The sequence below is a fragment of the Schistocerca americana genome, chromosome 3 (genome assembly GCF_021461395.2).
Source record: "Schistocerca americana isolate TAMUIC-IGC-003095 chromosome 3, iqSchAmer2.1, whole genome shotgun sequence".
Taxonomy (NCBI): Eukaryota; Metazoa; Arthropoda; class Insecta; order Orthoptera; family Acrididae; genus Schistocerca; species Schistocerca americana.
This window is the reverse complement of record NC_060121.1, coordinates 690,020,429-690,046,222: the sequence shown is the minus strand read 5'-3', so window position 1 is coordinate 690,046,222 and position 25,794 is coordinate 690,020,429. Positions and strand designations below refer to the sequence as shown.

Genomic DNA, 25,794 nt, shown 5'->3' with positions numbered 1-25,794 from the left:
ACTGTAATTGAAAAGTGTCATGATGATCTCTCCACTGGCAAAAGATTCCGGAATAGTCCCCCATTTGGATCTCTGGGAGGGGACTGCCAAGGCGGAGGTGACCACGGGAATAACACTGAGTAGTCAAAGAAAGTACAACGTTCTGCGAATCGGGGCGTCGAACGTCACCAAGCTTGATCGTGGAAGGGAAGCTAGAAAATCTGAAAAGGGAAATGCAAAGGCTCCCTCTAGATATAGAAGGGGTTAGTGAAGTGAAATGGAAACAAGATTAGGACTTCTGGTCAAATAAGTGTAGGGTACTATCAACAGCAGTAGAAAATAGTATAACGGGAGTAGGATTCGAATACAAAGGTAGGTAAAGAGTGTGTTGCAGTGAACAGTTCAGTGATAGGATAATTCTTGTCAGAGTCGACAGCAAACCAACACCGACAACGATATTTCAGATATACACGCAGACGTCGTAAGTTGAAGATGAAGAGATAGAGACAGCATATGAAGATTTTGAAAGGGTAATGCAGTACATAAAGGGAGATGAAAATCTAATATTAATGGGTGACTGGAATGAAGTTGTAGGGGAAGGAGTAGGAGAAAAGCGTACGGTGGAATATGGGCATGGGACAAGGAATAAGAGGGGATAAAGACTAACTTGGTTCTGTAATACATTTCAGCTACTAATATCGAATACTCTGTTCAAGAATCACAAGAGGAGGAGGTATACTTGGAAAAGGTCGGGTGATGCGGGAAGATTTCAGTTAAATCACATCATGGTCAGACAGAGATTCCGAAATTAGATACTGGGTTGTAAGGCGTAACCAGGATGAGGTATTCACTCAGATCACAGTGTAATAGTTACGAAGAGTAGGCTGAAGTTCAAGAGATTAGTCAGGAAGAATCAAAATTTCAAAGAAGTGGGATTAGAAGTACTAAGGGAAGACCAGACACGCTTGAAGATCTCCAAGGCTGTAGATACAGCAATAAGTAACATCTAAGTAAGCAGGACAGTTAAAGAGGGATGGACATCTCTGAAAAGTTGGAAAGAACGCCGTCGGTACAAAAAAGGTGATTGCGAAGAAACCATGGGTAACAGAAGAAATACTTCAGTTGATCAATGAAAGAAGGAAGTACAAAAACGTTTAGGGAAATTCAGGAATGCAGAAATGAAATACTTAGGAAGTGCAGGTAAGCTGAGGAATCAGTATGTGGGAAACACTGAAAAGCAGCAGGGACAATATGATAGGACATCTGTTAAGACATCAGGTAATGTCTTCCATGGTACTGTAGGGAGCTGTAGAGGGAAAAACTGTAGAGGAAGACAGAGATTGTAATATATCCACAAAATAATTAACGGCGTAGGTTGCAAGTGCTACACTGAGATGAAGAGGTTGCCAAAGGAGAGGATTTCTTGGTGGGCTGCATCAAATCAGTCAGTAGACTGATGACCCAAAGAAAAGTTACTTGTATGTCTATATTACTGGGTTTCTCTAAACATTTTTGTACCTCCTTTTTACGCCGATCGGCTAAAGTATTTCATCTGTTATGCACGGTTTCTTCGCAGAAGTTTTTCTTGTACCTATTATTTTCCTCCCAACTTCTGTAATCGCCCTCTTTAGAGATGTCCATTCCTCTTCAACAGTTCTGCCTACTGAGCTACTCATTATCACAATATCTATAACTTCAGAGGACTTCAAGCATATTTCTTCATTTATTAGTACTTTAACTTCCCACTTCTTTGCACTCTGAAAGCTTCAGCCTTTTTTCACCATTACTAAATTGTGATCTGAGTCTGTATCTGCTCCTACATATGCCTTACAGTCCAATATCTCATTTCAGAATCTGTGCCTGATCATGACTTTATCGTGGCCGTTTCCAACTACTCGTCTTCCTCTTGCGATCCTTGAACACGTTTTCACTATTACTAATTTTTTTTGTCAGCTGCTTGAGATATTTTTACTGAATTATATGTTTCAGAACCCCCCCCATGAACCATGGACCTTGCCGTTGGTGGGGAGGCTTGCGTGCCTCAGCGATACAGATAGCCGTACCGTAGGTGCAACCACAACGGAGGGGTATCTGTTGAGAGGCCAGACAAACGTGTGGTTCCTGAAGAGGGGCGGCAGCCTTTTCAGTAGTTGCAAGGGCAACAGTCTGGATGATTGACTGATCTGGCCTTGTAACAATAACCAAACCGGCCTTGCTGTGCTGGTACTGCGAACGGCTGAAAGCAAGGGGAAACTACAGCCGTAATTTTTCCCGAGGGCATGCAGCTTTACTGTATGATTAAATGATGATGGCGTCCTCTTGGGTAAAATATTCCGGAGGTAAAACAGTCCCCCATTCGGATCTCCGGGTGGGGACTACTCAAGAGGATGTCGTTATCAGGAGAAAGAAAACTGGCGTTCTACGGATCGGAGCGTGGAATGTCAGATCCCTTAATCGGGCAGGTAGGTTAGAAAATTTAAAAAGGGAAATGGGTAGGTTAAAGTTAGATATAGTGGGAATTAGTGAAGTTGGGTGGCAGGAGGAACAAGATTTCTGGTCAGGTGACTAAAGGGTTATAAACACAAAATCAAATAGGGGTAATGCAGGAGTAGGTTTAATAATGAATAGGAAAATAGGAATGCGGTTAAGCTACTACAAACAGCATAGTGAACGCATTATTGTGGCCAAGATAGATACGAAGCCCACACCTACTACAGTAGTACAAGTTTATATGCCAACTGGCTCTGCAGATGACGAAGAAATTGAAGAAATGTATGATGAAATAAAAGAAATTATTCAGATTGTGAAGGGAGACGAAAATTTAATAGTCATGGGTGACTGGAATTCGAGTGTAGGAAAAGGGAGAGAAGGAAACATAGTAGGTGAATATGGATTGGGGCTAAGAAATGAAAGAGGAAGCCGCCTGGTAGAATTTTGCACAGAGCGCAACTTAATCATATCTAACACTTGGTTTAAGAATCATGAAAGAAGGTTGTACACATGGAAGAACCCTGGAGATACTGAAAGGTATCAGATAGATTATATAATGGTAAGACAGAGATTTAGGAACCAGGTTTTAAATTGTAAGACATTTCCAGGGGCAGATGTGGACTCTGACCACAATCTATTGGTTATGACCTGTAGATTAAAACTGAAGAAACTGCAAAAAGGTGGGAATTTAAGGAGATGGGACCTGGATAAACTGAAAGAACCAGAGGTTGTACAGAGTTTCAGGAAGAGCATAAGGGAACAATTGACAGGAATGGGGGAAAGAAATACAGTAGAAGAAGAATGGGTAGCTTTGAGGGATGAAGTAGCGAAGGCAGCAGAGGATCAAGCAGGTAAAAAGACGAGGGCTAGTAGAAATCCTTGGGCAACAGAAGAAATATTGAATTTAATTGATGAAAGGAGAAAATATAAAAATGCAATAAATGAAGCAGGCAAAAAGGAAAACAAACGTCTCAAAAATGAGATCGACAGGAAGTGCGAAATGGCTAAGCAGGGATGGCTAGAGGACAAATGTAAGGATGTAGAGGCCTATCCCACTAAGGGTAAGATAGATACTGCCAACAGGAAAATTAAAGAGACCTTTGCAGATAAGAGAACCATTTGCATGAACATCAAGAGCTCAATGGAAACCCAGTTCTAAGCAAAGAAGGGAAAGCAGAACGGTGGAAGGAGTATATAGAGGGTCTATACAAGGGCGATGTACTTGAGGACAATATTATGGAAATGGAAGAGGATGTAGATGAAGATGAAATGGGAGATATGATACTGCGTGAAGAGTTTGACAGAACACTGAAAGACCTGAGTCGAAACAAGGCCCCCGGAGTAGACAACATTCCATTGGAACTACTGACGGCCTTGGGAGAGCCAGTCCTGACAAAACTCTACCATCTGGTGAGCAAGATGTATGAAACAGGCGAAATACCCTCAGACTTCAAGAAGAATATAATAATTCCAATCCCAAAGAAAGCAGGTGTTGACAGATGTGAAAATTACCGAACTATCAGTTTAATAAGTCACAGCTGCAAAATACTAACACGAATTCTTTACAGACGAATGGAAAAACTAGTAGAAGCCAACCTCGGGGAAGATCAGTTTGGATTCCGTAGAAATGTTGGAACACGTGAGGCAATACTAACCTTACGACTTATCTTAGAAGAAAGATTAAGGAAAGGCAAACCTACGTTTCTAGCATTTGTAGACTTAGAGAAAGCTTTTGACAATGTTGACTGGAATAGTCTCTTTCAAATTCTAAAGGTGGCAGGGGTAAAATACAGGGAGCGAAAGGCTATTTACAATTTGTACAGAAACCAGATGGCAGTTATAAGAGTCGAGGGACATGAAAGGGAAGCAGTGGTTGGGAAGGGAGTGAGACAGGGTTGTAGCCTCTCCCCGATGTTGTTCAATATGTATATTGAGCAAGCAGTAAAGGAAACAAAAGAAAAATTCGGAGTAGGTATTAAAATTCATGGAGAAGAAATAAAAACTTTGAGGTTCGCCGATGACATTGTAATTCTGTCAGACACAGCAAAGTACTTGGAAGAGCAGTTGAATGGAATGGACAGTGTCTTGAAAGGACGATATAAGATGAACATCGGGTGATGCTGAGGGAATTAGATTAGGAAATGAGGCACTTAAAGTAGTAAAGGAGTTTTGCTATTTGGGGAGCAAAATAACTGATGATGGTCGAAGTAGAGAGGATATAAAATGTAGGCTGGCAATGGCAAGGAAAGCGTTTCTGAAGAAGAGACATTTGTTAACATCCAGTATTGATTTAAGTGTCAGGTAGTCATTTCTGAAAGTATTCGTATGGAGTGTAGCCATGTATGGAAGTGAAACATGGACGATAAATAGTTTGGACAAGAAGAGAATAGAAGCTTTCGAAATGTGGTGCTACAGAAGAATGCTGAAGATTAGATGGGTAGATCACATAACTAATGAGGAAGTATTGAATAGGATTGGGGAGAAGAGAAGTTTGTGGCACAACTTGACCAGAAGAAGGGATCGGTTGGTAGGACATGTTCTGAGGCATCAAGGGATCACCAATTTAGTATTGGAGGGCAGCGTGGAGGGTAAAAATCGTAGAGGGAGACCAAGAGATGAATACACTAAGCAGATTCAGAAGGATGTAGGTTGCAGTAAGTACTGGGAGATGAAAAAGCTTGCACAGGATAGAGTAGCATGGAGAGCTGCATCAAACCAGTCTCAGGACTGAAGACCACAACAACAACAACATGTTTCAGAATGCGCCGACTTCAGAAGTGGTGTCCATTTTTTTTCTATTACGTAAGGTTTTTTTTGCAAATTCAGACACAAGAAATTGGTAAAAGCACTCGCTTATTCAAGATTATCAAACATAATATTTTTTTTTACAACCAATGAAAAATTATTTTGAGAGATAATGATACAATATTATACTTCTTCATGTTTTTATGAAACCTTTTCTTCTTTTCCTTGATACTTCGCCGAGTCCTTTTCCGATTTCCATCTTTAGTTTCCCGCTTAAGCATCCAACAGTAGTTAGCAAGCATAGTGACATCCCATCTTCCTTGGTACCGTCTCTTAATATCACGGACATCCTGGTGAAACCGCTCCCCCTGTTCTTCAATGTAAGCTCCCAGGTTTCAGGAAAACTGTCTACGTGGGAGTGTAAAAAATGGACCTTCAAGCTCATCGTGCAGCCTTGCTGCGAGCATCCGTTGAACAATGGTTTTGTAGTCAGGGTCCTTAGTATTTCCCAAAAACTTTCGCACTACATCGTTGAACGATACCCAAGCTACTTTTTCCTTCTCATTCATACTTTCCACAGAGAGGGTGTCGGTTAAAAGTTTTCTATGTTGGGGCCAGTGAAAACTCCCTCTTTCAACTTTGCTTCTGACTGCTTCGAGAATTTTGTACATGGATATTTAAAACAGTCCCCATCCTTTTGCAGCGATTTTACAGATTTTTTCATCAACACCAATTTGATATGGAGAGGGGGCAAGAAAACCTTTTCGGGTTGTACCAAAGTAGTATTGATAACATTTTGCTCTCCAGGACTTTTAGTCCATAGGTGTTCTCTGGCTCTGCTATCACACAAGCATAAGAAGCATAGGTATTTAGTACAGCCTGCCTGCTGACCCGAAAGCATCGTGAGTATTTTGAAGTTCCCACAAACCATCCATTGATGGTCCTGATATTTGATTTTTTCTAGGATAATGGCCAAGTCGTTATAGTTTTCGTCCATATACACACAATGTCCCATCGGAAACTATACAAATTTACTTTGGTTGTGTAATAATACTACTTTAAGACTAGTTTTGGATGAATCAATGAATAGGCGCCATGGAGATGAGTCATACTGCATATCAAAGCAATGCGTGAGTCCCTCCACATCATTGCAAAAAACAAAATTTCCTTCTTTTGAGAAAAACTGGGCAAATTCTTTTTCTCGGTGTCTGTACCTTGAAAATGAGGTGCCAGATGATAAAAGGTTTTTGTTTTTTTAATTTGGAACCTAACAGTTCCGCTGCATCTTTTAAAAGACTTAAATCTCTTACTAGATCATTGAGCTCACTTTAAAAAAATAGTTGAGGCCTTTCATCTTCGTCTGAGGAAAAATCTGAGCTTGATTCACCCCGACGAGTTAATGTAACTTCGTCCTCTAACTCACTCGGGTATTCATCCAAACTGGAAGGTGGCTGTCGGATAGGTATTTCAGAGCTATGGCGCACTGGACGTATAGCTGAGTCAAGGTTAGGATAACTTATGCTTCTTTTGTTTATTGAATTGAATCCCTTTACGTCAACTGAACAGAAGTAGCAGTCAGTGGTATGGTTTTTCTTCTCACGCCTTATCATAGGAATTCCAAATCGAAATGCATTTTTCTTACCCTTAAACCACAAACGAAGATCTTCTTCACATCTTATACACACCTTATGCGGGGCCCATGGTTTATCTTGATCACCAAGTTTTAATTTAAAGTAAGCAAAATAAACTTTCCTCACAAAATCACTTATGTTTCTCTGTTGACTTTTAATAGTGTATTCACCACAGATACAACAAAAACTGGAGAAATAACACAACCTCTTGAAGCCATGACTAGACAGAAACAGCAGCACTGTTCACTTGAATAGCAATATGTGAACTGAGAGTTTCTCTTCATTTCATGCGAGATACAAATCGTCATTTGACTTGTCGCAACACGGTAAAACTGAACAATAAAATTGTTTGCATTTGCTTCTGGCGCCCAGGAGTTAACGGTAAATCTTACAATTAACGCTATAATTACTTTAAATTTAAGTTAATTTTATCAATTATAATTGACATAATTTTTAATAATTATTAAATTAAGAAACCACATAGGTTTATTACTAATGAACATAAATACTGCAATATACATAAAAGCCTATGTGATAAAATTTTTGAATATTTTTCCTGTTTTTGGGAGGTCAAAATCTATAAGCAAATGTTAAAAAATCCTATGCAGTTTTCTAGTCGCAGACCTGTGTATTTATTGCAAAACTCAATTAGTCTTTTTTCTCTCTCGTCTCTACTATCGAACTCATATTCTCGAGTAACCCTTTCTTCTAGTGTCTCCCCTACAACCGCATTGCAATCCCCATGACAATTACATTTTCATCTCCCTGTTAGTACTGAACTATTGGTTCAATTTCTTCATATACTTTCTCTATCTCTTAGTGTTCTATCTGCGACGTTGGCATGTACACCCGTACGATTACTGACGGTGGTGGTTTGCTGTCGATTCTGACGAGATAAATCCTATCACTGAACTGTTCACAGTAACTCACTCTCTGCCCTATCTTCCTATTCATAACGAATCCTACACCCGTTATACCATTTTCTGCTGCTGCTGATATTACCTTATACTCATCTGACAAGAAATCCTTTCCATTCCACTTCACTGACGCCTACTATATCTAAAGTAGGCATTTGAATTTCCCTTTTTTAGATTTTCTAGGTTCCCTACTACGTTGAATCTTCCGAAATTCCACACTCCGACTAGGAGAACGTTGTCCCTTCATTGATTATTCAATCTTTTTCTCGTCATCTCTTGCCCCTTGGCCGTCCCTTCCGTTTGATCTTAATTGGGGACTATTCCAGAATCTTTCGCCAGTGGATAGATCATCATGACACTTTTTCAGTTGCAGGCCACATGTCCTGCGGGTACATTTTATGTGTCTTTAGTGCAATGATTTCCATTGGCTTCTGCATTCTCATGCCGTTGATTGTTGCTGATTCTTCCACCTTTATTGGCATTTTCCCACCCGAAGGGTAAGAGAGTGCCCCGAATCTCTATCAGCTTCTCCACCCTCTGTGACAAGGCCGTTGGCTGAATGAGGTTAACTTCAAATGCCGGAAGGGCTCGGTTCCCTTTGATGATGACTTGTTCAAAATTTAAGCGGCGGTGTGGTTAACTCTGGACCGAGGACGTTTTGATTACTAATCAAAGACGCTACTCCCTTTTTTATCTCATTTTGTTCGTTATTGTTCGTTGCATATGTTATCGGCGGACGTCCCATGACACCCGTTCAAGCTCAGCATTGATCCATTCAGTTTTTTTTATTTTTTTATTTTATTTTATTTTTCAGAGGGCAGCTAACCCTGTACCCGAACACGCTGAGCTACCGTGCCAGCGCGAGTACACCACGCACGCACGCTATTAGAGTACGCACTGCAAATGGGTCGGACGGTATTAGGCAGCATGTCTGATGACAGACTAGTTCATACGATTTTCTTAGACACTTTTCCAACGCTGCTCCTCATTCGTCTAGTTTATTCTTCTTCGTTGAAGCATATGCGCCACCGGTCACATAGTCCAGACAAGCGTCCGCTGAGTATGTCGATAGCAGCATCCCTGCCGTTGGACTTCTTCACTGTTTTCCACAGAGTTCGTATTCTCAGATGATTTTTTCTGTTGAAGGTATCTGAAACGCCTGTCGTGGAACGCACGTTTATTCGATGTAATAGCTGTAGTTCACTTCCTGATGAGATCTGTTGAGTATCTGTTGATTCAACTGCGCCACCTTTTTTCTAGCTTGTGATGATTTGATGCTTAAACGAAAATACTGATAATTTAAATTTACTTCATCTTTTAAACAAATAAAGTTACAGAGTTGACATTTACAACATTTTTCCTTTTAATAATGTGATTCTGTCTGAAATGTCGATCGTTATGATCGACTAAAGCGTTCAGATTTTAGCATTCAGGTCTTTGTTACAAAACTTGTTAATTTCACTTTTACAGTAAATCGTAAGCTACTACAGATATGGTCAATATTCAAGTTTTATTGGGATCACCTTGAAAATTTATGAAGGATGGTAGATTAAAATTACTGTGTCTTCTTTCCCTGAATTACTACAGAATTAAATAGTTTTCATAAATGTTTCCCTTTATGGCCAATTTTAGGTCCGCCATATTTAACACTGCTACATCTCCCTGGCCGCAAACAGCTTCTACGGGGTTTCCCTATATTGTAGGTTCTCGTCTGTCTCCCTCACACACTGAAGTGCTTAGGCCTTATTCAGCACAATTGACGCCTGTGAATTTCCCCATCTCGTGGTGAATCTGCGCTCTTTGTGGCATTTTTGTCCTGGATGACAGGGTATCGTTTCACAATTCCTGAAGGCTGTCTTTTTCGGCTATATACTTAAATGAGAGTGAAATGCTCATTAACCCACACACCTCCACTTCATAACATGGTGGCTTGCCATATATGTTATGAAGTAGCACCCAAATTTACAAAACACAAATTCATAATACAATAACGTAAATGTTCTAAGCGCCAGATCAATAGTATAATTATATGTAGTGGTGTTGATGCAGCAGGCTTTTAATTTAAAGAAACTTATATCTATCATGAATTATGAATTGTGGCATATTAATTAAATGCCAAATAAAACTATACATTTATTAAAATCGACTGTCTATTGAAATGCTGCAGAAGTATCAGCGCCACTCCCCTCACGTTACCAAAACTTTTTCTCACAACAACTTCTCCAGTGGCCCTCCATAGATTCGGAGCCGAGTAGCCTGCCGAAATTCTGTAAGGCTCTGCACTCCATCGCCATCGTTTTGCGAGAGCAATTCTGTTGAAATTCTAATTGTGTGCAGATACCTGAAAACAAACACTTTACGAAACCATCGAGGATCTGCACTGAACACTTCCCCCAATGGAATCGATACGTACAGATCTAAACTACACAATAAAAAGTGATTTACAGCGTTTGCAAAATACTCGTAAATTCTTCAGTGATTCTGAGATGTTATTCAAGTCCCACTAGAGACATGCATCTCATGACAGATTGCCAATCGACCTCATCGGCATATTAATATTTTCTCTTAATTTAAGTAACTCCCTTGGACTCAAAACCAACAACAAACATGAACAAATCTCAATCCTCGTTTAATTCCGTGCAGTGAAACTGCGTACACAAATAGTTACTCCATACAACAATGAATTATTCCCACCAAAAATTCTCAGGTAATTAGACAAACATATGTATGTCTTCCTAGGTAAGATTTATCAACTTTAATTTTCCAAGCTTCTCTGACATCCATGCACCTAAATTGACATGACCATAACTTATAATTTGTAAATTACAAGATACATAAAACCAACCAAATACTTAAGCCTAACAGAAACATACACATAAATAAATCTCTTCTATAGCCCCAAAAACCTAATTTATATGCGTACTGTGCGCTGATTATTGACTTGACACCATTCACGAAATAATGGAGTTCCCTGACCCCCTCACACCCAAACGTGTATCTTAACTATCTCTTTATAACTGCACAGATCTTGTGCCAAAAAAATCCTTATGCGACGAAACAACAAACAAGCTACAATAAATTCTGAAATAAAACATTGCAAATCACCTCTCAGTTTCGTACTCATCACAAAATAATTAATTAAATGTTTCTTTCGCCCCAATTTCATTTCTTCTCCCTTCTAGACCTCTCGCCATCTTAAACTTCTCTCGAGCCCACAAATGAGGCAATAACGATCGTAATGTTCTACCGTACCATCGCCAATCACTTACAGTAAAATCACATTCCTCCTTAAGATACCATTTTGTCCAGATATCATTTTCTGTATTAGAATGAAACTCACTGTATTCTCCCTTAAAATTATCGACATTAGTAGCTACAACATCACTATCATGGAATAAAGCATTACTTTTTACTTCCACATAATTAAAAACACCTTCACAAACAGCACTTTCAACAGCGACTGATACATCACACAACTCGCTACATAAAACCTCATTTACCTCCGCCAACAAATCACCAATATAAGAACCGTTCATAGTTTCACCACCCTCTGCCGTCACATCACCTAAATCGTAGTTACAGCATCATGCAATTTCAGAATCAACAGTACCATTAAATTCCGATGCGTTTTGATTTAAACCCGAGCATAATATCGTTTTCTCTCCTAACGCTCCTGCATCAGATTAATTTCAGATTACACATCAAATTCGGATCCACATTCATTCTTAAACAAACATTCAAGATCCACCGATCCATCCAGACTTTCGGGTTCACTTCCATTAATAGAAAGATATGCACACATTCCTTCCTCTGAAGTATCAATACCAGCAGCTTCAACTTTCGTACTTTCAGTACATAACACATCGTTACTACCTTCCTTCAAAAATAATTCACCAGTATCCGCCGATACACACACAAATTCATCAACAGCTGATGAGACTATTGCTACGTCGCACTTATTAACTTTCATAACAACTTTCGCCATCACAATATCACCTGAAACATCATCACCTCCATCACTAAAATTGTTACCGCTGCTTAGTACCTCTTTAGAATTTTGTATACCATCTAACTCCATCAAATTCAGCTCCACCTCTGCCTTCCTTCCGCACATAGAATCTTTCATCGTATTAACATTCACACATTCTTTCGTCTCATATTCATAAAACAAGTCATTTAGCCCTAAATCGTCGTCATTGCCTTTATCGTTGTCTTTCATTATCTTAGGATTACACCTTTTACCTACGATCTGATTTGGAAGTATACATATTTGATTCTCACCTCGTACTAATTTCATTTAAATATTCTGACGCCTTCCTCCCGATTTATTGACACCTATCACATTTACGTTTACTCACGTCCTATTCATCGCCGGTTTATTTTGCCATCTCTGGACCTGAGATGCGGCGAAACTTAGTTACCCGATCTCCCATCACGCTGGGACATTTTGCCAGGTCCGGTCCCTCAAATCTACGTTCTCAGTGTCGGTCCCTGTCACGAAAGTGTCTGTTTCCATTACCCCTTTCATGTTTATCACTGGATGTGTTCCTGTTACCGTTTCCCTTGCCAAAATTGTTGTTTGCGTTTCGTTTATAACTTCCGGATGCCTTTCATAGTAGTTACTCGGACTGTAGCTACACTCTGAAAACTATTTGTCTGCTTACTTTGCGGTTTAAATTTCAACGTGCGTTCTAATTTTTCTACAAAGTCCAAAAATTCGTCTATTGAGTTGCTAGGACTGTGCACTACATCCCACTGCAAATTCTTCGGTATCCGCCTTTTCAACGTCGTTATTTCAGTAAGCACTCCCAATGGGCGTTTCACATGCATTAATATCACAAGTTCACGTTTACAAAATTCTCACAACGACCCGTACCCTTATTTAAATGTTGGCTCGTTCACAAACTCATCTTTGAGTAGCCTTTGCTTCGCTTCACTCCAGAACTTGTTCAGGAAACTGCTTTCAAATGTTTCGTGGGTAGTGTACATATGACAGTGTATATTTGCCATATTTAACATTGCTACGTCTCCCTAGCCACCAACAGCTTCTAAGGGGTTTCCCTACGATGTAGGTTCTCGTTTCTATCACTCACACACTACAGTGCTTAGGCTTCAAATGATTCAAATGGCTCTGAGCACTATGGGACTTAACATCTCAGTTCATCAGTCCCCAACTACTTCACCACTTAAACCTAACTAACCTAAGGACAACACACACATCCAGGATTCGAACCTGCGACCGTAGTGATCGCGCGTTTCCAGACGGAAGCGCATAGAACCACTCGGCCACATCGGCCGGCTGTTTATACTTCATTCAGCACAATTGACACCTGTGAATTTCACCATCTCGTGGCAAACCTGTGCTCTTTGTGGCACACAGTCCTAGGCGACAGGATTCGTTTCACAATTCCTGAAGGCTGTCTCTTTCGGCAATATACTTAAATGAAAGCTAAATGCCCGTTAACTCACAGCCTGCGGGGCCATGTCAAATGTACTCGGACTGTAGCTGTGATTTACACTCTGAAAACTATTTGTCTGCTTACTTTGCGGTTTAAATTTCAACGCGCGTTCTAATTTTTCTACAAAGTCCAAAAATTCGTCTATTGAGTTGCTAGGACTGTGCACTACATCCCACTGCAAATTCTTCGGTATCCGCCTTTTCAACGTCGTTATTTCAGTAAGCACTCCCAATGGGCGTTTCACATGCATTAATCTCACAATTGCGATCTTTCGTAACCTGCGTAGGGGGCATTGTATTTGACCCTTTCTCTAAATTATACCAAAGCTGTTAAGTATTTGTTTCATCAGGACCTGGCTAATAATAATAAATTGTTGAGTATTCGTTATATTAGTATTTGGCTAATATTAAAATTTTACATATTTGTTTTACTAGGATTTTTGCTAAGATTAAATTGTTTTAAGGTTATAAGGCGATATGGAACCTCAGTGTTGCCCAGGTATAGCGCTACTAAAGGGCAAATAGACAGACGGGCGAGGGAGGTGTGCCTGGATCACTGACGCAGGTAAAGGCATTCGTGGAAAACCTGATGGTCATGGGTGAGGTAGGAAATGCCTTGAGTTTTGCTTTTACATCGTTGTCCTCGTCGAATCAGTAGGTTGAGATTTTTGGGAATGTTGCACCGACTGCTAAACAGCTTGCGCATCTTCAAGCCCAACTGTCGCATTGGAAGTGGCGCGTGAAAGATCTGAGTGACATTCAGCTAACTACAGAGCAAGCGCAAGACGCGCAGAAATTGCGACATCAGGTTTTCGCTTTGAGGGCGATGGTGAAGTAATTAGATGTTGAGCAGGCTACAAATGAGGGAAGGCAACTAGTTAAGTTTGTTCAGGGCGTACAGGAACCGGTAATACAAGGGGAAAGTAGATTGTCAGTATGCATGTGTTCGAGTTTTGCTACATTGCCTCATCCCATGGGAATCTTGCTAAAAGGAATAAATAAATTATCAATGGAATCAATTCCAGAAATTGAACAGTTGTTGTGGCTTTCTGTCAAGATGGAACTCCACACTGACACCTGGAAGTTGCCCCATCGTCAGGTTGTCCCACTACTATACCCATTGAGCGATGGTGCCCTCAGCCAAGCTATTGCTCAAGTTTTGCAGGAAGGAAAGGGTTTGAGGGAACTACATAAGCAGGTAATTGTGCGTGAGGTGTCCACTCGTTTATTGCATGACTTATAACGTATGCATTATTGGTGGGTAGAGGGGAATAATGAACACGTGACTAAATTCAACTAAAGTGTGCGAAAATCCGTCCTAGCTCTGGAGCTACAGGTGTTGGACACACAGGTGGTCCAAACAATTTTGGGGGGAAGTTAGAACCAAAGATAGGTCGCGGATGACGTTTGCCAAGAAACCTACCGCCCCGGGAAACTTAGTGTATTAGCATCAGAAATTGAAAGGCTGTCGTATGCTGGCAGTCAGCAGGTGAGCTCTAAAATTAGGGATCGACAACTGAAGTGTTGTTTACTCCAGGGCGAGGTGGCGCGACTTATAATTCCGGAACGAAAAGTACGTTTTCGTTGTCGTCAGGAAGGTCACCTTGTGCGCGACTGCCCATATGCTCGGAAGAAGGACAATAACAGTTGACGGTGTCGGACTAGGATTCCCAAGCGTTTTCGCCGAATAGTGGAAGTTACGGGCACCCAGTTTGCCTTTCGTGTGCGCCCAGTTGAAACACGGACCCGTCTGCGCTCTCCTGGATTCCGGTAGTGCCATGTCAGCGGTGGACTGTCAGTGGTTTTTAGAATTTCGTTCATTCTGTCGCTTGAATCCCCTGTGTAAGACGTCCTGGGTTTGTCGCTCAGTCAAAAGTTGGAGATAGTGGAAGAGTGCGTGGCTAATATGGGCAGGAGGATTTACTTGTCCGTTTCGATTCTTGGTAGTCAAGAAATTAGTCGTGGATTTACTTCTGGTCTGTGATTTTATGGCTAAGACCGGGTTAGTGTTGGATGGCCAAGAACGTGCTCTGTTATTTAAATTTCGGCCTGAGGAGCGTATTGCTCTTTGTTCATATCGGGTGTCAGTTCTAATTTGATCCATGAGCGGTAGCACAGAGAACTGTGATATGAGTCGTCTTGCTAATCACCAAAGGGAGTCCCAGAGTGCATTGATGCTGGTGTTATTCAGCGGAATTGGAAGCGGGCGCGGCATAATATTCAGCGTGCCCACGAGAAGCTGTCGCACCGCTATAATAATGGTTGCAAGGAATTTAATTGCAAACCTGGGGTAGGGTCTTCGTCCGCAACATGGGCTTAGCTCAGAAGGGTGGCACCCTGGCACCCTGTTTTTTGGGGCCTTACAAGGTTCTACGGGTGGCCAGTCCGGTGAATTTACTGGTCAAGCACTTACAGTCCGGGCGGATGTTGCGGATTCATGCTAGCCAAATCGTCATCGAATAGGAGGCTCTGGTCGCTGCATATCTTTGGCGAGTTGGCTTCCCGCGCGTTGCAAGGCGGAGAGAACGACGAAGAAGGCGGTTCCTGGGAGTTAGGACTGTGCGTGAGGAGCGATGTCGGTGTCGGAGTGCAAGGCCGCTTGGTTGGTGGGTCCTGCAGAAGCAATCGTTTGGAGACGGAACGCCGTGGGTTCGAAGATCTTAGTGTGGAGGGCCGGTGTTGTCCCGATGGCGATCGTCGTTTGGTCACTCGAGGGCTGAAAAGTGATTCCTTGGTTCTGCCTTGGATTCCGAGGGAGAATTACTTCAAGTCTGGTGTATGACGTAACATAAGAATTCTGAAAAGCAGCACGTTGGTGGCGCGTGTATCAGACTTGTGGATGGCGTAAGCTTTGCTTCGGTACTGCAGTCTCCAGTTAGTGCACCACTTGGGAGGAGAGCGTTGATATCGGCATTGGCAACTATTTACCTGCTTTAAAGTATATGACTGTTTTGAATCGAAGGTGGATTCAAGTGAAGGACCGAATTATTGCTTGTCTTATAAAGAAACCTAAGTCGGCCCCAGCGTTTTAAACTCTGTTATCTACAGTTATAACGAGTAACTGACACTCTGTTAGTGTCCACGAGTGAACTTTTGGAGGTATTGTTGAGTGTTCATAGTAAGGGAAAGATTGACTGTGGAGCTTTTCAGTCGGACGCTTATGAATCGTGTTAATTGCAGTTCACTTCTTATGATGATTTACGATTCTACTCGTCGCGGCGCGGCCGATAGTATTTTCAATAATTAACTTTCCTGTGGCGCATGTGATCCTGAAGGAGAGCCAATGCACAACAACGCATAAACACGACGAAACCAAAAGATATGTATTTTATATTTTTTAATGGATGTAATCACTGAGATTAAGAGTTCAAAAAATGTGTGTGAAATCTTGTGGGACTTAACTGCTAAGGTCATCAGTCCCTAAGCTTACAAACTATTTAACCTAAATTATTCTAAGGACAAACACACACACCCATGCCCGAGGGAGGACTCGAACCCCTGCCGGGACCAGCCGCACAGTCCATGACTGCAGCGCGGCAGATTAAGAGTTGGTTTTTGTGTTTTTTATTTGTTTTGAAAGGAAAAGACTACATAACTGGTTAATTATAAGATCAATGTTTGTTATAATTCGTTGTGTGTAGTATGCATCACATGTAGAGAGGTAAATGGTGTAGAGTGTTTAAATGGAAGGAAAATATTTTGTGATACGGTGGGCATCGTAGAGTGTACGGGGTTTGAGTTTACGTTGATAGTAATCATATTTCATTTCATTTAAGTTGTTTTAATTATTTTGTGATCAATATTTTATTGCCTTTAGAGGTCACAGGTGATACCTACGAAAATTTTGGTATTTCCATGTGGCATTAGAATCTTTTATTTAACCTTGCGTTATGCAATTTGTATTTTTTTCCTTTGCTTGAAAAGGGATATTGAGTTTTAAGCTTTGTAAATTTGTTCTCAGAGCTGTTCTTTGATCTGTTAAAACAATACTTCAGGAACTTTCGTTAACAAACTATATTGGCGATCTTGTTTTTCATGAAAACGAATAACCACTTACTATTTTAAAATCAAGTTAATAAAGTTGTAAAATTTTAAGGGTATAAAAAGGACTTTTATTAAAGAAACGGCGTCTGTCCGAACCCCCACAACTATCACGTATTCAAAGCATTGGCCTTCGGGCACTGTCTCATGTTTTCCCCGGTATCTATCCCAGTTAAAGCCTGCAAGGCCATGCCAATATCTATTTCGGCTTCTATCTTAAATACGGTGTGTGGTGTGTGAGAGTAATTCTGGGAATTCGCAGCGACGGCACCCTGAGGTCATGGAACCCGTCTGAAAGAACATAATGCCAGTTATTGTCAGTTTCCGTACGGGAGGCTAGCACTTAGGTAAAACTACAGCCTTTCTTGCAAACGTGGGTATCTGGAGCGCAAGCGACTCTCAGACTGTAACCTTGGGCCCGTGTCACCTTGAGGCAACCAGTCGCAGCTCAGGTTTCTGGACATGCAACGATATACAAGTAGCCTCACAGGAGCATAAATATGGGCTTAGTAACGCGAACTCTGTGCCGTCAAGACTCCTAGCAGGTACTTTCGAGGATAGTGGTAAATTGAATTGTGTTCGTCAATGTGCTGTTTCAAAATGTTTCTGAAAACGTGCCGTTTCATAGAAAGTGTGTGTCTCTACAAAAACAATCTCCAGAAAAATACACCTACTACTAGAAACAGTCCACAATTAATTGAAATGTACTGTTTTTGTAGACTGTCAAAGCATCTGAAGACGAGGCCCTAGGGCTCGAAAATTCGTTGTGCATTTTAAGAAAGCAACAGTTGGGGCCGAAGGCGATTGTTCTTTATTATTACGAGAGGTAAAACGGTTGCCACTATTAACGGTTTAGTTTTTTCGAAGTTTTACATTGTCTATTGTTTAATCCTAATCTGTCTGATACACGTACACTTAAAACACGAATTCAGAAGGAAATGCATCAGGCCTGTAATTTACGATATGCCCTATCTGTTCATTATGTAAGAGCACATTTGATCTCCTCCGTACACCGCGTAACTTGTGGTGATTCTTTATCTTCGTCAATAAATTATTCCTTCAGCTAAGTAGCAACTACAATAAATATGCGACAGCACTGAAATTCAAGTTAGCTGAATACCTTCATGGTGAATGGCGTATGTGAGTCACAAAACACAACTCCTTGACAATGCAGTCAATATAGTAGACGTCATATTCCGAAACCCGAAGCGGATAACCCGGCCAATAAATGCCATACGATCATTTCATTTCATTTCCCCGATGTCAATATACTTTGGAGGAAGCACGGTGAGTGGCGATCGATTGCAGAACACTCTTTTCTTATGTGACATTCCACGAACGAGGTAACATAGATCAATTAATAACTACATTGTAGTAAGTTACCTGAAAAACGAGAAGTTGCTGTTTTATTCTGTTCTCTTCACTTTGATGTTCTTCGACACCATGTCTTGTTTCCTTTTCACTCTGCTTTTCACTACGTCTAAATTCCTGACTTTGTCTCTTTGTCCTTCCTTCCTTCCTTTTCTCTCTCTTTCTCCCAATCTCTCTTTCTCGTTTTTCCTAATGCATTTATCTCTCTGTGTCATCGTATTTGTGCAATGACTAGGAAGAAAAATGGATCAGTGGTGATCTAGTACATAAAAAAGGAACTAAAGCAGAAATTTCGATCTATAGCATCCAGCGCAGATACGTAGATGACTGCAGTTTCAGGAAAGCATAATACATCAAACATTGGTCTAGTACATATGGAAACAATGATAAAAGTAGAGATTACTCTGCAATTCTCCTCTGACTGTAAAGACATCAGCGACAGGCATCATCACGGCAATTCGGTAACTCAGAAAACATGATAAAAAAACTCTCGTTAACAAGCATTGTTTCAGAAGTATATGTTGGTCTGTCGTGAATATTACGTGCGGTCATTACTTTCCGGTAATTATCATGCTAACCAACTACTTCGTTTACTGAAGAAGAAAGCTATTATTACTGTCTGCTTGGAGCTGTTATCACTCTACGCAACTAAGTAAAAGCTGTTTGTTTTTATGCCACACGCTCTCCGCTACCTTTCATTTACGAAGCATCTTCAGTAGTCTATAATACATTACTTGCCATTAAAATTGCTACATCACGCAGATGATGTGCTACAGACGCGAAATTTTACGAACAGGAAGAAGATGCTGTGATATGCAGATGATTAGCTTTTCAGAGCATTCACACAAGGTTGGCGCCGATGGCGACACCTACAACGTGCTGACATGAGGAACGTTTCCAACCGATTTCTCATACTCAAACAGCAGTTGACCGACGTTGCCTGGTGAAACGTTGTTGTGATGCCTCGTGTAAGGAGCAGAAATGCGTACCATCACGTTTCCGACTTTGAGAAAGGTCGGATTGTAGCCTATCACGTTTGTGGTTTATCGTATCGCGACATTGCTGCTCGCGTTGGTGGAGATCCAATTACTGTTAGCAGAATATGGAATCGGTGGGTTCAGGAGGGTAATATGGAACGCCGTGCTGGATCCCAACGGCCTCGTATCACTAGCAGCCGAGATGACAGGCATCTTGTCCGCATAGGTGTAACGGATCGTGCAGCCACGTCTCGATCCCTGAGTCAACAGATGCGGACGTTTGCAAGACAACAATCATTTGCACGAACAGTTCGACGACATTTGCAGCAGCATGGACTATCAGCTCGGAGACTATGGCTGCGGTTACCCTTGACTCTACATCACAGACAGGAGCGCCTGCGATGGTGTAGTCAACGATGAACCTCGGTGCACGAATGGCAAAACGTCATTTTTTCGGATGAATCCAGGTTCTGCTTACAGCATCATGATGGTCGCATCAGTGTTAGGTGACATCACGGTGAAGGCACATTGGAAGTGTGTATTCGTCATCGCCATACTGGCGTATCACGCGGCGTAATGGTATGGGGTGCCATTGGTTACACGTCTCGGTCACCTATTGTTAGCATTGGCGGCACTTTGAACAGTGGACGTTACATTTCAGATGTGTTACGACCTGTGGCTCTACCCTTCATTCGATCCCTGCAAAACCCTACATTTCAGCAGGATAAAGCACGACCGCATGTTGTAGGTCCTGTGGATACAGAGAATGTTCGACTGCTGCCCTGGCCAGCACATTCTCCAGATCTCTCACCAACTGAAAACGTCTGGTCAATGGTGGCCGAGAAACTGGCTCGTCACAATACGCCAGTCACTACTCTTGATGAAGGCGTATCAAGGCCGTTATTACGGCCAGAGGTGGTTGTTCTCGGTACTGATTTCTCAGGATGTATGGACCAAAACTGCGTGAAAATGTAATAACTTGTTAGTTCTAGCAGAATGTATTTGTCCAATGAATAACCGTTTACATCTGCATTTCTACTTAGTGTAGCAATTTTAATGGCCAGTAGTGTACATTTTCTGTTTATGTAGATAATAAAGGAGGCATATGTTACTGTATTACAGTTTTGTTGAGATTCTCTCATTCTTAGGTAGGAAACAAATTACTGGAGCTCAATGTTCTTTAAGTTAAATAACTGTTTGTACAAGAGCCGTTCAGTAAGTAATGAAACTGAGTTTTTTTCCAGATTGGTTATATACACGATTCCGATGCACCATTTTATTCCCTCTCGTTTTGGCTACAAAATCCTGTTTTCCATCATAATCTCCGTCCAACGCGACGGTATTTTTCCACTTTACTGGGAAATGGTACCACTCTACTGGGCCACATTGACGCCACCTCCCCACCCTCCAGGCACTGCTTCCCACGAAGTACATTATTATTGGGCCAAACAGATGGAAGACGGAAGGTGCGAGATAGGGATGTAGGGTGGATGAGGAAGAACAGTCGAATGAAGTTTTGTGAGCTCCTTTTGGGTGTGCACACGTATTTGAGGCACTGCTTTATCATGGAGAAGGAGAAATTTGTTTGCATTGTTTTTTGGCGACGAGCACTCTCAAATCATTTCTTCAACTTCCTGAGGGTAGGCAGTACACTTCAGATATGTTCGTTGCACCATGCGGGAGGATATCAAACAGAATAAACCCTTCAGAGTCCCAGAAGACCGCCGGTGTTACTTTTCCGGCTGAGGAAGAGGCTTTGATTTACTTATTCATTTATTTTTGAGGGAGAGGTGGTGTAGTGCCACTTCATGGATTGGCTTCATGGATTTCCGGTTAGAAGTGAAGAAAACATGTTTGATCGCCTGTGACGATATTCGACAAAAAAGTTGTTAGGATTAACCTCGTAACGTGCAAGCAGTTCCATAAAGATGTTCCTTCGTTGCTCTTTATCGTATTCTTCTTGTTTTAGGCGGCGAGGAATCAAGTGGAAGCACACTTTGGTGTACCCCAACGGCTGGGCGAATGTGTCAGAGCTACCAATAGACACGTCCAGTTGTGCAGTGAATTTTCTGATTGTGATCAGTCTGTCACCTCGAATGTGAGTGTCCATACGTTTCATCTTTTCAGTACTCTCAGCTGTGTGCGACCGGCCAGCACGGACAGGATTGGACGACCTTACTTATTGAACCTCCCTCGAACCTTCTTACGATTTTTGGAGATCGTATATCCACATAGTGGACCTCATTTTCCTGCGTACCACAGGATGTCCCATTTTCAGAGTCGGAAAAACCATTTCACTTAACACTTCAATTTCACTGTGTACTTTTTAATGACTTTTAGTTCTACGTGTTCACTGTTTGTAGTGTTACTAACAGTCACTGTGTGTTTGCCGATCGTCTTTTGTTTGCATTATGGAGACCAATATTAATTTGTTATATATGTATTTCTGTTGAGCGTGTGTGCTGAGGAATGCTCTGAGACGAAGGGAAATTTGAGTGGAAGAAATCCCTCACTAAGCACAACAGCTCATGAACCTACATAACAAAGTTTTATTGAGTTGCATAGACTGACCTCATCTCCAAGAAGAAGATAATAATAATAATAATAATAATAATAATAATAATCACAATAATAATAATTATGCACAAGCAAGTAAGGACCGAAGGAAGGTATAAAAATGAAATATTACTGATATTTGTTTTATGGGAATTAGTGCGTGCTTAATATTTCTCTGCCTCTACGTTTAATCTTTCACTGCTGGAGACATCGTCAGAGACTCTAAAATCTCAGAAAGCTGTTACGGTCTCAAAAAAGCTCAGCAAAGTGAACTGTTTATACGCACCCTCTCTGTGGAAGAAGAAACAACCAGAGATATATGTTTTGGACTACGACCTATTATCCATAACAGTAACATCACTAAAAACGCGAATGCTGGCCGAAAAATTACGTTGTTTGATAAAAATGAAAGTAAATTGTACCTACATAAGACAGGCCTGCACAGTATGTCCATAAATTTGCACCAGCATGAGTCACAGGATGTGTAAACACTACGCCACAGGCCGTGCATTATGATCAGGTTTATATTATATTTATTGAGGGTGGAAGGAAAACATAGACAATACCCATGGTTTTCAACAGAGGTTGAAAACGGTCGCAGTTAGACACCGTACGCATGAGTATCCTTGAACTTAATGCCGTAATAACCGAATTATAATTAAATCTATCGATTCGTAATATAAAACTTTAGCTGAGGCGACAATTTTTGTAACAAATTACATAACGACGATTTCGTTTGGAGCTAGACCACGCATGAGGTGTGAGCATCCTTTGAGAGGTAACCTATTGTACATATAAAAAACAAACATAACGACATGTGATCGAAGTAACTCTTGCATACATTATTACGGATGATATTCGCTGTGGAAGATGAGTAGAGATGAAAACCTTAGTTGAGGACAGAACTAGTGGAGGAAAGCAGGAGATTAATCGTAAAATATCTTCAATTTTTTTATAATTTTTCTGCATAAGTTCTGTTCGTGAAGATCACAGAGGACTTGCAAAGACCAAACGCGAGGCTTTATGTTGACCTACAGCAAGAACCAATAAACCTCCTATCATTTGAAGAATAGAAACTACATGTAGGAAACAGCTACAAACGTCTGTTTACCTTATAAATGAGTTATGTGCTAAATATTTAACATTAAGCTAGTAAAGGAGAAAAAGTTCAGGAAAGGTTTGAAATTATGCTTATAGTTTGTTGGAAGTGGCTAAGTGCTCTCGTTATAGACACTGGATGATTATAATCTGGGGAATTTGCCCTCCATTTCAAGAAAAGCTATTTTTTCATTGATCATAGTATGTATGATGTCATAGCTCTTTCTACAGTGACATAAATTTGCAGCTACATTCAGTGATATTTGTAAATACCGTATGCTAAATATATTACTAATAGAGTTAGTAGTAACGAATAGTAAATTAAAATATCTAGCCTGATGCCGAAGTTTCGCTGCGTATCATTTTAAATTAAATCTGTATGTCTATGATATCATATCAACTGAACTGTATATCGTACAAAGACAAAATATTTCACGTACGTTCAGCAGTATATCTGGATACTGTCTGCAGACTGTGCTGTGAATACTGTTGGTAGTAAGGTTTACTGCACGAACAGCGAAAATATAGTATGAGAAACTTCTTCCCTTTCATCGTTTTGTGTCAGTTGTTGGCGAGAAAAAGTTACTCAAAGGTTTGAAATTATTGTAAAATTAGATGGAAGTCGGTATGTGCTTATATTCTCAAATACTGGATGAGTACAGACTGACTATTTGCTCTTCGTCAGTTACACTGCCTTAAGCAAAACAAACAACATCTGACAATATTACCTGTCTTACTCCGTTAAATGTTGGACATAAAACTACAATTCTCAGTGAGTAGGCTGTCACAGTATTTAAAAAATTTTAATTTGGTCAATAATTACGCGAAATATAGAAAATCATATTTTGTTGCTATGATGAATTGAATATTTTTAATCTGGAAGAGAGCATGCTATCTATTCTCGCTCCTCACCCCCCCCCCCCGCCCCCCCCCCCTCTCTCTCTCTCTCTCTCTCTCTCGGCGGTGCTTGTTCGTAGCATTAGTTATGTGCAGCACAAAAATATTCGTATTCCTCCAATGTGGCCCAGGTAAGCTAAAAGCTTCGTCACCCCCAATCTCTACCATTTTGTACTCACCCTAAATCTTAGAGGTCCCACTGGCGGCTTGGCGTATGGCAGGTTGTAGAAGGCCAGGAAGCGGCGACCACTGCTGGACTCTTTGTGGACGCCGCGCGCGGCACCCTGGCGGGTGCTCACCAACCGGGGATCTCCTTCCGCTGTCACTGAATCCGCCAGCAGCAGCAGCAACAGCAGCAGCGGCTGTGCCGGGGTGCTGCGTGCTTGCCGCGTTGCGGCCATGGTACGTCTGGCGGCGTCACATCGGCGGCCCGGCGCACCTCGCTGCAGGCGCAGCTACTGCCCCCTAACGTGCCTCTGAGCCGCGTTTTGCCAAGGACGCCTACGCACTGCTCAGTTAGACGTTGCGGTTTCAGTGGCAGTGATAATTTTCAGGATGCAATGCCTTTTCTGATATCTGTTATAGCACTGCTAATATATATGCTTCATCTTAAACTGCTTCTTCGTCGATTTCTTTCGTATCGGCATTACAAAAATGTCGGTAAGGTGGTTTCGTGCTATGCATTTTTCGGTACAAAATAGACTTGAAATAAAAATATTTAGCGCCAGCTTGATCTCCTGTACAGGTATCTCCTACAAGATGTGATCTGTATTCGAATACCGTCTGAGGAGTGATCATAAAGTGCTAATTATTATTTCGAAAAATTTCTATACAGAATACAGACTACAATCGCATCGTCTCAGGGCCGAGGCACGCTCCCAGAGAAAATAAACCAGCCGATTGATGAAATGGATTACCGTGTGGTGATTTGTTTCGGCAGCAACAGAAATATTGCAGTTACAGAGGGCAGAGTGGAGCCTCCCCTTTGTGAAGTTATCCACAGACTGGCCGGTTCACCGGACCTCGACATAAATCCGCCGGGCGGATTCGTGCCGGGGACCAGGCGCTCCTTCCTGCCCGGAAAGCCGTGCGTTAGAACGTACGGCCTGCCGGGCGGGCGCCATCATAGTGAGTACATCTTCGACTAGTTCATAGACACTTTTGGAGCATCCGTGACATAGATTAATCGTAATATCACAATCATGCAATCGAGTGCTATTACTGTGATTTCCATCGATCCCAATCATCAGGTCGTGACCAAACCTGGAGAACTGGAGTGTTTAATGGGAGCCAGCTTGAGGTTATGAAGCAAGGCTCGGCTCGTAATGAACGAATGTGTCCTCCTTATCCCGCTACGTTCATTTAACAGGCTGTTAACTGCTGTGTCGGTCCTCACTAGTTGCTCTCGCGGAAGAGATACCGTTTCTTGAAACATGCTTCGAAATCTAACGAATCGTTTCCTTCGACTTTCTCTGGCATTCTTCTTTCTGTTGATTGTGTGCCTTAATGCCGCAGATTGCGTCGTCGACATGACCCACTTGCGACGTACTGGCTTCCTTCCTGCTTCCGCCTGTCTCCGGCTTGACTTGAATTTGCCTCTGGCAATGTGAATGAGTTTTAGTAAAATTTTTCTA

At 41.5% G+C, this 25,794-nt stretch overlaps 1 protein-coding gene across 1 annotated transcript in view; it reads right to left on the bottom strand.

Annotated features, from left to right (window-relative positions):
* LOC124605468 (venom carboxylesterase-6-like) overlaps positions 1-24,583 on the bottom strand; it is a 165,630-nt gene extending 141,047 nt beyond the window's left edge. The window contains exon 1 of the mRNA XM_047137169.1: positions 24,340-24,583. Within this exon, the coding sequence (XP_046993125.1) occupies positions 24,340-24,561 (222 nt within the window). The 5' untranslated portion in view covers positions 24,562-24,583. The remainder of the gene's footprint in view (positions 1-24,339) is intronic.
* Between the last annotated feature and the right edge of the window lie 1,211 nt (positions 24,584-25,794).